The 18,332-nt window shown below is 39.4% G+C and overlaps 1 protein-coding gene across 1 annotated transcript in view; it reads right to left on the bottom strand.

The window, feature by feature from the left end:
* Positions 1-18,332, bottom strand: part of TRPC7 (transient receptor potential cation channel subfamily C member 7) — a 304,845-nt gene that overhangs the window by 88,234 nt on the left and 198,279 nt on the right. The window contains exon 2 of the mRNA XM_067567550.1: positions 12,608-13,385. Within this exon, the coding sequence (XP_067423651.1) occupies positions 12,608-13,385 (778 nt within the window). The remainder of the gene's footprint in view (positions 1-12,607; positions 13,386-18,332) is intronic.

Here is an 18,332-nt window from a genome sequence, read left to right as displayed (position 1 = left end):
AACCAGATTTAAAAATGACAAGCAGTTTTGACTTTGGATTATCTGAGCGGTATCTAAATAATCGCATGGCCATGATGGAAGTCCTGTCATTTACTAATGGTGGATTCAGTGTTTTAGGTCCTCTTTTTATCCCACAAGTGGGTGGTTCTGCTGGTGGAGAATGGAGACTTACTGCCAAACAGATTAATTAGCATGTAGTCAACAGAGTAAAATGCCTAAAAAAGGAGCAGCTTCTGCACAGTCCACAAAAGTGGTGTTATGAGGCATTCATTTTGGATAAACTCAGTATCCTGCCTCTGAACTGGAAATTTTGCAATAATAGACACAAAAGATAAGAGAGGAAAGGGAGACAATGGACATGAGGGAGGTTAAATTTGAGAGAAATAAGGAGAGACATGAGGGCTACAGCAGAAACAGCCACTTGACCAAGGTCAGGTTCCGTTCCCTCACGTTCTCTGTGCATTCGTTCAGTTCAACATTAACAGTAGGGATGAAAAAATGGCAATTATTCTGTTGTACAGCAGCACAATACAATTTCAAACACTACTTATCTGACACTGCCTAAAACAATTAAACCGGTCTTTGACAAAATGCTTAATGTGTTATGAAGAGTGTCTCATTAATGGCCTGCCATTTTTTTTTTCGTATTTGATGAAGCACAGAAATATTGAGTTTGAATGTGAAAATGGTGAATGGATTTTGGAATAAAACAGTACAAAGCACACAATTAGTGACCATATATAATAATTACATCTGGCACATATACCCCAAAGTATCAACTGAATCTAAGGGCCACATCCTGACAGGTGGGATAAATAGGTGTTGGAAAATTTACAGGCCGTTTAAACTAACTGACAATTTAGCCCATTGTTCTCTGAGATTTCAGTGGTATCCATCAAATACTTTATTTGCCAAATATCTTTTGACCAACGTCAGAGCTGACTGAAGATCACAAAACCAGGATACGGGGAGTCAACAACTGACAAAAATTGTGAAATGTGTGGTTGAATGGTACAAAATAGTCAGTATATTGGCTGAATCTGACACAAAAGCATCTCCAATACAATCCAGCCTAGATTCATTTCCAAATCCAAATGAACATTTGCAGAAATCATTTCCCGCTGTTGGCTCAGCTGTTGGGTAATATATTGGACTCTACTGTTGTGCAATTACTGAGGGAAGGGAAGGAGCAGAGTAAAAGCTAGTTTTTGTCAAAAGGAAGGAAGATATAATAAGAAGCAGTTTATAAGTGCTCAGCTCTAGGACCAATCAGGGAAGGAATTAGGGAGCAAAGCTTCCCCTCAGCTCAGTTTGCTTTCAAGGGTAACAGTTTTACTCTGGCCTATACCATCAAGAAATTACTCCCTGCGCTGCTAACCCCACGCTGGCTCAGCTGCTCTGGGCAGGGTGAGTATGTGGCAGGTGGGGGTGAGGAAGAGACGGGGGAGGGTAAAACCAAGACTGTGCCCATTCATTGCCCCTTTCAACCCAACTGCTCCAGGAAGGGAATAAGGAAATGCATATTACTTCTGCCTCCCCAGAGACCTGAGTTCTAGATTGCCTGCATAGCAGTATAAGGGAAGGATGAGGCATTTTCTTATTTCCTCTGACTCGCTTGTCTGCATACAGAGTCCAGGTAACAAACCAGCCCTTAATATTTTATATACAAAACTAATTATGTTCTCTTTCTCAAATGGCTTTTATGGTGTAATTATAAAGTTTCCAAATGTAATGATAATTGAATTCTATACTTACAGTTATTTTTCATGCTCTGGCCTGCTGAGAAAATAATGCTCAGCTTTTTAGCCCTCTACCTGCCGTGTGAAATGCTCCTGAAGCACACCGAGAGTTAATTAAGTACCTCTAGGAGTCTTACAAGTTCAGAATTTCTCTCAGGGGTTCCGTTCTCCTTTTGGTGTTCCACAGGAGTGGAGGACAGACCCCTAGATATTCATCTACAGGTTTATAAACACTCTTTGTTCAGATTATCTGTAAAAGACAAATATCCACAAAGCCAAACAAATTTTCATCCAGACTGGTGAGGCTTGCCTAACGTACTGTTATAGAAAGCAACATGAGCTTTAATTCTGAATGCTGCTGCTGTTCCTTGTTCCCCTGGCTAGTTCACTTTTAACCTTTGTCTATGATTAGTCCATAAAACACAATGGAAAACAGGAAGAGAATTTCACACGAGGCCCTGACCCACTGCCTACTAAAGCCAGTGTGAGACTTTACATTTGCTTTAATGGAAGTTGGATAAGACCCCCCCACCGCCACGTTCAAAAGTTATTGCCACACCTGTAGGTGTGGGCTCTGATGGTCAAAGATGACCAGGGGATTTAAACAGACAGTTGCACTGAAGTTAGTATCTAAATCCCCTAGTTGTCTTTGAGAATCTAAACCACAAATCCTGCATGCAAAAATGCCACGTGTGCAACTATTTTTGTAGCCACTTTTGAAACCTGGGCCAAATGTGAAGGTTGCCTTGACAAACTGCAACTGCTCCACCAATGCTATAGGCTATGCTCAAGTAACTAGGGCTATGTCTATTATCCTGGCTAGGATGACTTAGTTGGGGTTGGTCCTGCTTTGAGCAGGGGGTTGGACTAGATGACTTCCTGAGGTCCCTTCCAACCCTAATCTTCTATGATTCTCTGTCTACATGATGAGCTAAAGATGTGAGTCCCAATTCATGTAGAGGCAGATTAAGATTTACTGGGTCTGGGGGAGACCAGAGGGGCCATGCCCGCCCACTGTTTAACAGGAGTGTAGTAGCCTCGGGCAGGCACGGACCAATGCTGGCAGGGGCTGCACTTTGTGGCAGGTGAGCTGATGAGGTGATCAGCTCTGGTGCCGCGAAGCATGGCCCCTGGTAGTGGTGTCAGCCTCTTCCTGATGGGCAGCTGAGGTGGGCCTTACCTCCCCGTCTCCATGGTCCCCCACCCCTACTCCTCTCCCCCCAAGGCCCCATCTCTGGCCAGGCTGGAAGCCGGAGCCGGGCCATGGTAAAAGCCATCCAGAGATCCCAGGCCTCTGTAGGGTGCCCCAGACCCTCCAGCTGCCTGGGCAGCGCACCCCGGGGAGTGGGGACATGGGCTGGAGGCTACTGTCAAGCACCTTGTCCCCCTCATCTCCAGGCTAGTGTGCTAAAAGTTTTGTAGGGGACTAATGTGAGGGCTGGGAGCATGGAATCCTTCTCCCTAAACCAAGAGGCAGGATGCAGAACTACTATGCCGTTGGAACAGGTCTGTAACTAGAGCCAGTGGCTTGCAGTTCACTGACTCACCAGCCCCCGCCTCTTCCCCCAGCTTCCTGCAATGGGTCACTCTCATCCACATTCCCATGGAGAGAGCCACCCTCAAGTTTCTCTCTCTAGCATTCAAGAAGCTGCAGAGCACCCTTGTGCGACCTGCCCCTCACTATAGTAGTCCTACAACATTTTGTTTCCTCCATGGCTATGGAGAGGCTAGCAGATTTCAGCCTAAGAACCTCCATGATTATCTTTAAAGTGTGATTTCATACAACGTGGTGGCAAGCAGATGAACAGGTTGCAATGATAGCATCTCCAATGCAGCAATACCACCCGAGACAAAAATCTCTCCATTAACAAAAATGCTCACAACCATCTTTCAAATGCCATGTTGTTGTACCATTGTTCATTATTAGTTTGGTAGTACTCCTTCCCCATCCTCACAGAAACAGCTCTGCATTTCTATTTGATTCAGTTTGTCTGGCTTACGGTTTTCTCTTAAGATGTTTCTCATGTTTTTTTTTTTGTTTTTTTTTGCAACTCTGCTATATTTTTATTTTATTTCCTAGAAAAATGACCCCCCCCCCTTTCCAATTTTCAGGTTATACTGTATCTATTTTGTCTTCCTGATATTTTTCAGGAAATAATCTCCCTTTCCATATTCAGTGCTGCTATTTATGCCCACAAGCACTTTCCCTCACAGTATATTCTCTTTCCCAATATTTTTCATTTATATCTTTTTTCTTTTCATACTATCCATTCCAAGAGGCAACAGAGTGATTATATTTATTTTTTTCCTCACTGTGTGTGGCTCTATTGTTCACATCCAGATAATTCCCAGCCATGGCTAGGGAGTTCAGGTTTTGCAATCAATGATGTTTTTCAAGCTTTTAAAAAGAATTCAAATCATTTGACTTTTTATTTGTTTTTTCTTTAACATTTAGTCTTTCCTCAGCAACTTTATAAAAGTTTGTCAGTGAAAACTACCCAGTGTTTTCTATTTGAATAGTTCAACACTTTCGAAGATTATATGAAATTTAATGTTATCAATCTCTCTTAGGTACACATATAGCCCAAATTTCCATGGTGTCTGAGCACCCTAGAATCTTTACTGTATTTATCCTCACAATAGAGAAGTGCTATTATCCCCATTTTACAGATGGAGAACTAAGACACAAAAACTAAACAACTTACAGGAAAGCTGTGTACGGATGGGGAATTAAATGCAAGCTTCCCATATCCAAGGGTATCACCCTAATTACTGAGCCATCTTCCCTCCAAAGTGGCAGTGTCAATCCAGTTGCTACTTCACAGATAACCACAGAATATCATTCATACTATTAGCACAGCTAGCACTAACATACACCTTTCTTGCCATTCTCAAGAAACCAAGGACTGGCTGGGCCTGGGACCTGAACTGAGGTGTCTTTCCCCAAGAGATGTTTCCTCTAGATCCGAGTCGAGGCACAAGAATAAGAGTAGCAGAGTTATAGAGAGCATTTCTCATCGCCACTATCTGAGCTGTAACTGTTTTGTGAGTAAACAGTGAAATTCATCATCCTGGGACCTTTCACAAGCACTACATTGACTTTAAAAATACTTAAGCCACATGTTAAAGATCTTCCCCATCTCACTCGTCTCAAACGCATCCTCTTTAAGCTGCATTTCCATTGCATCAATCGTTTCTCCTCTATAAGAAGATCGATAATACCAATAATATGACACTGTGTAAAAGTGATTTTTTTTAAACGTCATCTTCATAACCATAAGGAAACATAAGGACCAGAGCCAAGTGTGGAATCTTGGAGAGAAGTGGGTCAATAATCTGGCTAGGGCAAATTTCTGATACTCCTATGCTCTCATTCTACTTATACCTTTTGAGATCAGGAGCCCTCCTTCTGTACTTATAAATTGCAAATTGGGTGCTGTGGGCCGACACAGTGCTGGTGATTCAGCCAAGAGAACTGCTATAATTGCCTCTTACATTTAAATTACAATAAAAAGAGCCAGACAGAGTACATAGCAATCCATGCCAAGTATATCATTTAATGGGATCACAGAGCTGTCAGGTCGAGATCTTCAGCTACAGCTGAGAAACAGACAGCATGATCTCGGGAGTGAGTGTGCAAAGGAGCCTTTTGTGGAACACCAGCCTTGGCCCACTACACGTTGAGCTAGTCCAACTAACATTACTTAGAGTAACCAGAAAACTGCTCTAAATTATGCCAATTGCTAATTGCCCTAAGGGGCCCATATAGCAGCCAGAGGTTTCGCCAGCCATCCTCCCTTTTCCTGATTACACCACCTATGTTGGGCTCAGGGGCACATAAGAGTATTATAGAAGTTAAAAAGGCCACACCAGATCAGAAAAACGATGGGAATAGAATAGTTAGTGAAAAAATATAAGGCTAGACAATATAGGAAAACTTTCTGTAATATTTGCACTTGTAATTTTGCACTCCCATTTGATAGCAGGAGATATCTGAGAGTGCATTTAGCTGTAAGCATAAACATTAGAATTTATGGGCCAGCTGGTGCAAATTGGTGTGGCTCCATTGACATGAGCACTGATTTACACCAGTTGTGGGTATGGCCCTGGCTATCTAATTACTTGATTTGCTGGTGCCCACAAATCAGTAGCCACCCATTTGAATTCTACCTTTTTGGACAGTAAATGTTTGAAATCACCAGACTCTGCCCAGGCACAAAACAGCAGGTTTGGGTTTTTCTGAACATTTGTCCCATTATTTTTAAAAGACCTATAAATATACAGGGCAACAGGTAGAGAGCAGCAATGGAAGTCAGTCAAGGATGAGTGAAAGAAAAATATGCTCCTGTGTTAACTGAAGTAGAGGAACTGACAACGCTGGCAGAATTAATAAACAAGGACCATACACCATATGCATTCCAGGTGGTGGCTTTGATCATATCTGCAGTAACATTTTAATCAATGTGAACTGAGATCTTATTATAACACTTCTGATTGGTGAGATCTTTTCATATCCTCCTTTGCCAATTCTGTAAAGTAATTTCCTTAGATTGCTATACGGAATGATTTGGAAGATGCTGTCTTTATCACAAGGACATTTAGTGATCCTGAAACATGTAGTTTGAATGCTATTTAGGGAGAATACAGTGTTCTAAAAGAGACATGCCTTTAGCATGGGATCTCAGTAGAAGAAAAGAGGGAGATCGTGATCCCAGAGGAGAAGGGAGAATAAACAGAGTAAGGTAAAAGCTAGTTTGTTTGTGCTACATTTCCCTCACCATTTTTAGAACTTGTATACAGTTGTGTTAAATTGAGTTTGATATTTGTGTCAAAAACATTCACAAGGGCATTTCCATCCAAATGTTTGCTAAAAATATAATCATCTAAAGAAATCAAGGAGCATATAAGCCAATTTTAAAATAGATGCTACTCTTAGATATTCAACTTTCCAATTCAAGAAATGAGTCACCTGATTGCTTGCAGATGGTACCTGTGCAGAAATTTACATATTCCATTATATGAAGGTGACATTTAAAACTGCTTTCACTGGGTCAGATTCTGCTTTCAGTCAGATGAGTGCAACTCCCATTGACTTGCATCCACAGGGTGTGACAAATACTGCAAACCTTATTCTGGCTTGATGTTACTTTAACAGCACTACTTGCATGAGTAAGAGAAGCAGGATCTAGCCTGTAACTGAGAGCAGATTTTTTTCCTTTTATGATGAATGGCCAAATGCATTTGGGAGTATTTAGGCAGTAAAGTATTTCTAAATATGAGTAAGTAACAGTACCAGACTGTAGGCATATGTGATTATCATGTAACCTTATAATTGTCGTGCATTATTAATACAGAATAATATAAAGCCATGCAAGTTAAATAAGTTAAAATGGGATCTGCCTGATGACATATTAAGTTGCAACGTGTCTAAATTCTAGGATGGAATCTCATTATATGATATTATTCTGCAGGTTATAAAATTGCCATTCTTAATAATTTCCTTTTGCCATTCTTGATATTGCAAGGCTTCATTCTGCAATATATTATAAACCAGTTAAAAGGTTGATACATAATTTATAATCCCTTTCTTTCTCAGTGTGTTTAGGATTCTCATTTATGAATAGTTAGCTACCTAAGAGCTTCAATAACCTTTACAAATAAGATAATGACTAAGCATTCTGCATAGAGGGAAGTTCAACTTTTAAAAAGTAACTTGATGTAACAGGCAGCATGAGGTTCCACGTATCAGTATATAGCAGGGCTCCATGGAAGCGTCAACCCAACGTTAACCCTCACCATATTCTGGAACTGACTCTTGAATTTACCCAGCACCTGATATAAATTTGTGCAGTCTCAGGCTTGGCCTCCCATAAAAATTCATTGCACCAGCACAGAATAGACAAAACACAAGTGCTCCAGCCAGACACACCCCAGCTGTGCTCCAAGCATGCCCTCTCCCCTGAGGTCCATGAGTGTAGGGCACTATGAAGATGGCTGCACCAGCCCTACATTGTCTGAGGAAGTCTCTACATTAGAGGCACAACCCAGTAGGAGAGCTGGGGCCTTTACATAAAGGGGCCATGTGGCAATGCAGTATCAGCCCCGCTGACTTCAACTGAGTTACTCCCAGAATCAGCCCAAAAGGGTATGTGCTCTGGATTGCTGACGTGTACAAACGTGAATGCTTTGCTCACAGAGCTTTTGCTTGGAAGAAGTGATATTTCCCCTTTGAGTAACCTGCATATAAAGCATGAATAATATCCCCTGAGCAGTCCCTGTGACGCAGATCTCTACTTCTATCTTTTATAAACTTTCAAAATCCACATTTGTAATTTTTCTTTCTTTCCAGGCTAGTTGCCAAGCCCTTTAATGGAAGAACAGCAAGAGCCTGCTGAAGGCAGGCAAGAGAATTTTCAGTATAACTGGCCAGTTTAACATTTTCATTGCATATACTTTGACTTTTGATTCTTTTATTAAAAAATTTCATTTTTCAGAACCACGCAGCTGCATCTCAAACAGCTTTCTTTTCCTTTAGCATTAATAAGGGAGCTTTTTTTTGCAAAACATTGGAGCGGCATAAGCCTAAGGAAGGTCATGAAAAAAAAGCAGACCAATACCATTATATTGCCATCCCACGCATCTTTTTTCAGGCCTTATGCATCAATCAACCTTTCAAGGCAGACATTCGCTTCCCATATCATCTGAAGCAATGCTGTATCCATCCTATATGCATTCATTTTAATTAGTGGTCCAGATCCTCGGCTGGTGTCAATTGATATACTTCCATTGACTTCACTGGAGCTAAACTGATTTACATCAACTGACTATCTGGGCTAGTATGTATATTACTATTGGTTGCCCAGTCAGTTTCAATTTTCCTCCTAGTCTCAAGTCTTCATTCTGATACCTCGTCTCAATATCTAGGAAGCAGCATAACAACGTTCACTTCAGTTAGAGGTAGCATTTCCTTCTACTGTCAAATACGTTCTGCAAGACAGTGTGCTACTGAGGTTGTACAAATATAATAATCCCCAGGGTAATAATTTTGGATTTTAGATTGTCAGTAAGTACAGAATGTCCTGTGTTAGCAACAAAATACAAAAGTTGAGAAAAGAGTTCTTATTTTTATTTTCAAGACTGAAAAAAGGTAGTAAAAGTTTGCCTGGTTTCATTACATTTTGCAGACTTGCTATCATTTTATGAGTCTCCCCAGGACTTTTAAAAAAAATTTCAGCAATCAAAAATGTCTTCTGTCCATGAATAAAATCTCACAAAATGTCACCTGTGGAAAGTGGGGGTTTTGTTTACCTTCTTTCGCAAATCCCAATGCTGCTTTCTGTGGAAACTTTAAATTAGCTGTATTAATACCTAATTCTGTGTCCCATCTATTAGGTTAAGGCAAGAAAAGACTGAGAAAATTGATACATTCCTACATTATTCATATGTTTGTAGTCCTTGAAACATTGCATGGTTCTGAAGACTCTGGAGGCTAAACTAAGAGATTATGGAAATGTGAAATAAACTATCAGTAATGTTTTCTAGATCTTTCCATGTGATACAGAAGGCCTTCTACAAAGAGACAAGAATGGGAAGCCCACAAACATGCAAGCCCACAAACACACAAACATAATGAGTAGAGATGATGGAAAGTTTCATATCACTTTATATCCCTGTCTGTCTCTCTGTGGCTATCTAATAATCTCAGGTATTTCTGAAGTATCCAGCCGCATCATCTCTTATCCCCCTTTGTTGGTAACTTCAGAAGGATTCCTTCACATGGCAGATTTGGTCTAGAGCAAGAACCAGGGACGACAACTTCATAAACAAGAAGGTTCTGGTAAAAATGTATTTATAGTTACGCATAGAGAGATTTATTAGAGCTGACAGTCATGTGATCCTGAAAGCCGCTGGCACCACATAGACAAAATAGCATACCATTTCCTACTGGTTGGGAGCTGGAACATTAATGAGATACTAATCCTGCTAACTGTGGGTTTGATCCTGCAGCTCTTCCTCATGAAGGTAGTCTCGTTGAAATTAATGGGACTGCTTATGTATGGATTACTTCCATAAGTAAGTAAATTGGACCCCATGCATGTAAATCTCCCTTTTTACATGTTAATAATGTTGTGTTGCTAATCAGATTCTGCTATTCCTTATTATTCACCTGTGTAAAAGATTGAAGGATCTGGCTCTTAGTTTTCTTTCCAAAGGGAATCAATCATCTTTCCAGTATAACAACACTTCTAGTTAATTTAGACGGCAACTCTTGAAAAGATATATAACTCTTGTCACTTCTAATTCGGAGAATGTCTGGTGAGGAATTCTGAAAATGATACTTGAACACTTGAATGGGTTTTTAAATTAATAATAATGGATTCCTAGCTGGCATCCTACCCCAATTTACTGAGAACTAGACCTTTTATTGCACTTACGTTACTGACCAGAATTGTAGCTGCCCATTAAACATAAGTCAGAAAACATTCATAAACTTATGACTGCACCATAGAAATTGAGTTTTTAGAACTAATTTCTTTTAGCCTGGAAGACTACAAATTCATGGACCATGCTACTGAGTTAGCAAAATCTTGCAAATGTCATAGGACAGTGGCTCTCAACTTTTCCAGACTACTGTATCCCTTTTAGAAGGCTGATTTGTCTTGCATACCTCAAGTTTCACCTCACAGAAAATCTACTTGCTTACAAAAATCAGACCTAAAAATACAAGCGTCACAGCACACTATTACGGAAAAATTGCCTGCTTTCTCATTTTTACCATGTGATTATACAATATATTGCGGCCCCAAGTTGAGAAACACTGATGTAGTATATAGAGCAGTAGTTTTAGAGGAACTTTTCAGAATTACTTCCCTCTGTTCCTTCCTCCCCCATGACTACTCTTCATCTAGAGAAGCAGATCTCAAAATTCAAAATGCAGGGTGTCATATCTGAAGAGCAAAAAGTACTTGATGTACCACCTTTGTAATTTGAATCAGAGTAACTATAGTGGATTCTTGATCTGATAAACCAAACCAAGATACTTATCTGACCCCCATCATTGTAATATCTGAGCATCTCATTCTTTATTTATCCTCACAACATCCCACTGAGGTGGGGTAGTCTCTATTTTACAGAGGGGAACTGAGGCACAGAGAGACTAAGTGACTTGCCAAAAGTCAGAGCAGAGCAGGCAATGGAAGCTGGGTCTCCCAAATCCCAGCGTAACACCCTAACCACTGGACCAACCGCTTCTGTTTGGGAATCATTGATCTAGATTTCTAACAGACAAATTCAATTGTTCTTCAGCACGTGAGGGAGGAGTCTTTGCTTTTGGAGCAGGAGAATCCATCTTTCATCCCTGCTGTCACCATGAATTTCTGAGTGACGATGGACTGCAATGCACAAGTTCTAGGGGCCTTTTTTACAATATATTAAAAGGTGAAGATGACCTAATCTGAGCTTTCAAAAGAGATATTTATGAATTACAGAAGTAATATGTTACAAATTACATGTACTTAACACATTTTAAATGTGCTGAATGATGTTTTCTGTATGCATCAATATTCAGAACACCTGTGACTTTCACCTATATCTTAATGCCTATGCAGGAAAAACAATTGCAAATGGGAAAGTAAAGAGTTGAAATAGGCTACTGAGAAAAATATAAGGCATAAAGTCTTGACATCTCTCTCTGTCTAACATCAAAATTAGAGATGAGTTAATAATTGATTTTTTTCAGTTCAGTGAATGAACTGAAAAATCGGGGGGGGGGGGAGGAATTGGTTTGTTTTGATCCAAAACTGATTTTTGTTTGTTTGTTTTTTTCACCCAAACGAATAACCAAAATTTTTTTGTTTGACTTGAAGAAAATGTTTCAAACTTTGTTCTAAATCGCCATTTCCTGAATTCCAGCTGACGTTTCCTTTCTAAAATGTCATTTCAAAACAAAAATATTTAAATGGCTCATTTTGAAAATGTCAAAATGAAGCTTTTCAACATTTCTGAATGTTTTTTCACCAAAACTATTGGCTGAATTTGACCCAAATTCACAAACCGTTTTGGTGCCCCAAAACTTACTAATTGATTAATATACTTATCATTACACCAAATTTACTGAAAAAGATTTGCCCAGCTCTATTCAAATATGTAAGAATTTAGGAGATAATGGCGTTTCCATAGGGACTTAAAATGGATGCTTTGCCTTCACTCTTTTACATACAACATGGTAGTGATGAAGAGCGGAGGAGTGAATCATTTTTCAGTTTTCCTCTCTAACATAGTAAATCAGGGCCCACACATGGGGGAATAAAGGGTACACTTTACCCAGGCCCAGAGGCCCTGCGGGGCCAGCCCAGGCTGCAACCCCCATTATCATGAGGAAAAAATTTTCATGGCTCATGAGATTGTATGTATGGGATGAGGGATTGTGATAGGTGTGTGGGAGGCCGTGTTGCAAGTTTGTACTGGGCCTGAAAAAATTATGCTTGGGCCCTGTAGTAAATCATCTAATACGTAAGTACTTGAACTTTAATACCTGGCTTACAGAGTAAAACAGCATTTATTAGATTCTAGTGGATTGTCATTTATAGAAATGGAAAAAAAAAAATCTCAATCTGAGTTTTTTTCTCATAACAATAGAAGGATTGGAAGCATTTTTTTCTCATGAAAAGCACATATTATACTTCACATTTCAGATGGATGCTCTGATTGGATCTAGATACTGACCAAGATTTCCCTTAATCTGAGGCTGACCAAGAACCAGGATGTTCTTGCTGAACCCTGACTTTCTGACCAACAGTCTTTCATATGTAAGATATTTGCCACTATTAAAACATTTGGCTGAATGAAAAACTTTTAGGTTGAATTACCTTAAATTCAGTTTCAATGTTGGCTAGTCTTGCCAATTCATTGCTTAGCTCTAAAGCAGTAAGAACAGGGTCTTCACTGGAAAGAGATAAATAAGCGGCACTTGCTAATCCTTTGTAGGCATTCATTCTCGATCGAGAGTGACTAAAGGAGTCTTTCCTCTGCTTCTCAGCACATTCATTGCACTTACAGAAATAGTCATGGGGCCTTTCTATCCGCGCCCCTTTCAGCAGCAAGATATGAACAATTTCATACTCCTGGCAATGAGCAGCGAGTATTATGGGGGTGATGTCATGAGAAAACCGAGTCCCATCTTCATCATATGCATAAAAATCATCATCTCGTAGTTCCTGCTCAAGGGGGCTTAGTGTGAGACGCTGCCCTTGTGCAAAGGCTGGATGGTTCAATATTGCTTCCACAATGCGCACGTACCCCTTACTGATGGCTAACAGTAGTGCATCCCCAACTCGAGCCAGATTCTCCTTTTTCAGAAGGAGTTCAGTCACTTCCAAATGCTCGTTCCCCACCGCTAATTGCAAGGCATTTTGTCCCATGTAATCAACGCAATTAAAGTTCAAGGTTTTGGACTCCTCCAGCATTTTCCGCACCACGGGGATGTTGCCATATTCCGCAGAATCCAGGAAGCGTTCTTCCTCCGTGGTCAAGCTGGTGCCCTTCTCATTAAACATGTAGGCTGGGCCTCGAATAGCCTGCCTCCGGCCTTTCTCCCGAAGGGTTGTGTGCCTTCGATGCATGTTTTTAGAGTTGCTATTTCCCAACCTGCACAAAGAGAGGAAGGAAGCTTGATTACACACTCAGCCATTTTTTATCTGAGGTAAACAGCAAATAATGTTGGAAATGTCCCATTGTTATAAGACTTTGTATTTAACATGGTTTAGGATATATGATGGCAATGCAAATTACTTTACTGAACAAATGCCAAATATTTAGGCTCCTAAGTCACCTAGGTGCTTTTGAAAAAGTTACCCAAGATGTAACATGTAGATGAAATAAACAAATAATGATGTTCTGTTGGCAACACACAGAGCATCCTTCTAAGCTCCATCTGTTCCTAACTTTGATTTTGACCTGTAGTCTACAAAAAGTGCATGTGTCATTCTGCAGAAGGGAATAAAGCAGAATTAAGCCAGCAACAGGGGATAGAAAGAGCACTAGATTCTGGCATAAACTGGGCAAAAGTGATGGGGGAAACCACATTAGAGGATATCTTCAAACATATTTTCTTTAGGGGAGTGAAAGAGAAAGAAGTAGGGCAGGGGAAGAGAGAAGCAGAGGCGTGAGAAGTATTGAACAGAGTAGGAAACTCAGTATTTCTGGGTACAAAGACTCTTGTGATCACCTTTCACACCAGAATAAAAATAAAAAAATTCATCCTATTATTTGAATTTCCATCGGCATTTATTAATGGAAAACTGTACAGAAAGTTTGCATTAAAGCAGAAAAAGTTTCCTTTAATATTATGCCAATTTTTTAACTGTTACATTAATGTTTAAACAAATCCTGAGAGAACACTTCTGCAACCACATTAAATGGAAATAAAAATTATAATAATTTAATTAAAACCCCACTTCCAAAACTTTAATGTATGTTATTGAACCAGCAGAATAGTTTATTTAATAGAAAAGGAAGGAATATGACACATGAATTTTAGAATAGATTTGTTTCACAGTTGGCTTTAAAAATTGATGAAAATTCAAGATGGACTTAGATGTTAGAGGGAGAGGAGATCAGAAAGGTGATGATTGGTTTGTTATCTGGAGTAGGTAGATCTATCCTTTAGGATAATGCAATGCTTTCTGTAACTGGAAACAATTACTACCTCTAAAACTGAATCATTACCACATACCAGTGCTAAGAGAGAGATTTAGGTTCTCAACCCAGGAAAACATCTAAAGTGAAATCTTGGCTCCATGGTAGTCATGGTAATTTTGCTTCAAAGGGGCCAGGATTTTACCTGTAAACATTGTTTAACTTTAATCTTATCAGTAGACTCACTAAAGTCAGTGGAACTAGTCATGTGCTTAAAGTTAAGCCCTTGGGTCCCAATTCATAACAGCATTTAAACACATGCTTATGTCCATCCCTATGCAGGAGAGCACTTAAGTATTTGCTTAACTTTAAATGTGCTTAATCCCCATTGATTTTAAGTTAAAACTAAGTATGGGCCAAAGTGATTTCCCCAGCCTTATTTAAGTGCCTTAGTAGATTGGAGCCTTAAGCTGCAGAGATAGTTTAAGAAACTTGTAAGCAGCTTTGGATGTCATAACATTACTTATACCATTTTAAAATCTCAAGCATAATCAATATAATCTACTGACCACGACTTAGAACATGATCTCAGCTGTAGATAACTAAATTACTCGGATCAAATGCAACACCCCTTCCAAAACTGTACTAGCTCAGAAGGACCTACAATATGCCAGTCAGAGATCTAGGGATGAATATTGCCCACCCAGCATGTAGATCCACTGCAATTACTTGTTTGGTATGGAGGGTTTCACATTTGGAAAAAAAGAAGAAACATATTTATGGCTTGATCTTTGTTTGGTTGATTTTCATTGTTATTTTGAAATGGCAGCTGTTGGAAGCAGGACAGAGGTTTGGAATGTTAGAAGCAGTATCGGGACACCCAGAGTATGGCATTGTATCCCTGATCATCTTGGCTAATAGCCATTGATGGACCTGTCCTTCATGAACTTATCTAACCACAGCTCGATAGTCCTACTTGTTCTCTTCTCCTCACCTCAGATACTGGCAAAGCAAATATAAGGCTATACACAAAGGACTCTGTTCTGGGAGTTTTATAGGAGAAAAGAAGTTGGGGTTTTGTCAAGAGTTACTTACATATGTGTAATATATATGTAAGTAACTCACCAAAATGAAGACCTACAATGTTGCTTTTTCTCACTGTCCCTGATTTCAAATGGACACTGGTTTTCCACTCCGTTCTAGCATCCACAGTAAGAGTGTTCAGTGCAGAAGCAGAATACTATTCAAATAAAACTTCCCACCAAAACATAACTAATATAAAAAATTAAGTCTATTATAAATCCTCTACGGAAGGATGAGCAGAACAAATGAAATTTATCTCCACTGTCCACAGGTGAAGGTATTATAACTCATGGAAGCCTTCACCTCTGATGAGTTATGGTCCCAATCTTGGTCATGAACACCAAAGATCAATATTTCAGCTGCTTCACTTAATCATCTTTTACATATATAGAGATATATAGAAAATTATTCCCTTCACTTAGAATACTTCCGTAAGAAAAACCTAGCTTTTGATTCACATTTTAAAAGCAAGTTACAATGATGTTTGACCTGTGCACTGAATTACAATAGAGTAGTGACAATGCAGAGAGATATATATTTAATAACAGAAGATCTTGGAAACTCAGTCGTACACACATGACATGAATCTGCTTGGTGCCTTGTTCTGCTCTAATTTTATAGACAGTTTTCAGACTAATCATATGTACTGAGCTTGTGTAATGTGTTCTTTTCAAAAAGTGTAATTGTAACTTGATTGCACGTATCTTAACATTTTTGTTTAAAGGTGCTCTGCATCTAAATTACTCTGCATTTGCATATTTTATTGAGACAGCTAGAGATCAAACTCAAGACATTGCAATTAAACTGTTGTGTTTTTCTAGGAATGCAGGCTTTGACATTCCATGTCATTGGAAAGAAATGTTCTGTGAAAAGGCAAAACCATGGGCCAAATCCTGACTCCAGGGGGGCTTCTGCCCGAGCCCAGGCCTGCTGCTGCAAGATGTTGACCACCCACACCTTCCATGGAAGTCATTCGGAGTTGAGAGCCCGCAGTACTTTGGAGGAGGTCCACAGCACTTTGCAAGATTTATCCCTAAAGCACTATATGTTGACTTAGGGAGGCTTGCTTAGGCTAAATTCCTTTTCCCAGCGGTTGCACTGGGTGAGCTGGGCCAGGTGCTAAGAAGAATCTTCTCCCACAGAGCAGCTGTGGTTCCTAAAATTGTAGCCTACTCCAGCCTGTGTCCTGCCTATCACCCACTTCTTATCTGCAGCTACATATGGAGCTTTTACAGAGCTCCATGTCATGCTGTACCCTATGTAGGGACACACACATTTAACTCCCCCATTGCTGCACAATGGGAATCCATCTGTAAAGGTAGAAGTGGCATCTGGAATTTAGATTTGGAGCAAAATTTTCAGACGCATCTAAGGAACCAAAATCTCATTTTCAAAAATGACTTAGGGGCAGATTTTTAGAGCTATTTAGTTGCCTAAAGATGCTGATAAACACCTAATAGGATTTTCAAAAGCTCCTTGACACGTAACTCCCATTAACTTTCAATGAGATTTAAGATTCTACAGCCCAGATCCTCAAAGGTATTCATGCTCCTAACTCCAAACCTCAGTGCAAATTAGGCACCTAAATACCTTTAAAGATCTGTGACTAAGTGCCTAAATAATTTTTGAAAGCAGGATTTAGGATCCTAAATTTCTTGGGTGAAATTTTCAAAAGCACCTTTTCTGCTCTAGGGCCTCATCCTGTAATCCTAGTTGAGGCAAAAATGAAATTCAAGCTGTGGATGTAATGTGAATTAAGAACTGCAGGATCAGTGCCTTACTTGCTGTTTCTCTTTTCCTGCAATGATTTAGGCTATTTTCAAAGGGATTCAGGAAAGACAGACACCAAAATCCCATTAAAACTCTTTAGGCCTGTTTAAAATATCTCTAGAGGCCTGTTTAAAATGCCATTGGCTCTATACAGTTAATGCATTACTGTGTTCTATTGAAAAAACACACAAACACTGCTACTCAAAATGTTATAACTATGAACAAAAAGGAAATGAAACTCTACAGACAGATGCAAATCAATAAAGAAATGACTTCAGTGAAAAGAAGACAGGAAAAAAAGCTCTTTGCCAAATATTTGTCTGCAGAATTTTGTATCTTTAATTTATTTAATAGAAAAGATGAAAAAGAGACAACATATTTCTTTGCAGAATCAGGACTTAAGGGCCTTGAAAGTGCGTGAAAATAGTTTTTACTTTTATGGAAGCAGAGACTGAATGTTAAGTGTACAAAGCTGTCTATCTTGTCTGCTAACATTTCATAGACCATTCCAGTATTCCAAATTCCAGCCTGCTCAGTATTATTAGCTTTCTTATACCGGGTGTTTTTCCATTTACTTAAAAACAATTTTAAAAAATTTCACCATCATCCCGGAAAGGAAACATTAATTGAATAGAAATTTAACTAAGATAAAAGTTTTAATAGAGTCTATTTTATGTTACTTCCTATTTACTGAATATACATCCTAAGTATTATTTGGGATGGTAGCTTTTAATAAATAGCAACTTTTCTGGTTAAGCAGCAAAGCAGAATGCCAGGGAAGTAGTATTCCCTCCCATGGTATGAATAAGATTAAAAGGTCACTCAAGTTCAAACTTTCAAATAGGCTGCCCCCCTTTGGTGTGTGTGATGAGCAGAAACTAAATTTGCACCTGCAATTATATTTCAAGTACAACTCTGAATACTCAGACCTCTAATTACCTGATTGTAGGTACAATCCACATGCTTAGAGGTGCTTCAACAGAGTTTTACATCGGACTTCATTGAGCTGGTTGCAAAAATTCCAGCATTGGTTTTGCAGGTACAAAATGCATGGATAAACAAATGGAAGTTGGCCTTCATCCCTTTGGAAAATGTACTCATTAG

The sequence above is a fragment of the Emydura macquarii genome, unplaced genomic scaffold (genome assembly GCF_026122565.2).
Source record: "Emydura macquarii macquarii isolate MOO-44397 ecotype Brisbane River unplaced genomic scaffold, CSIRO-AGI_Emac_v2 contig_2768, whole genome shotgun sequence".
NCBI classification, from domain to species: domain Eukaryota; kingdom Metazoa; phylum Chordata; order Testudines; family Chelidae; genus Emydura; species Emydura macquarii.
The sequence above is the reverse complement of the archived record's forward strand: the minus strand, read 5'-3'. Positions and strand labels throughout refer to the sequence as shown.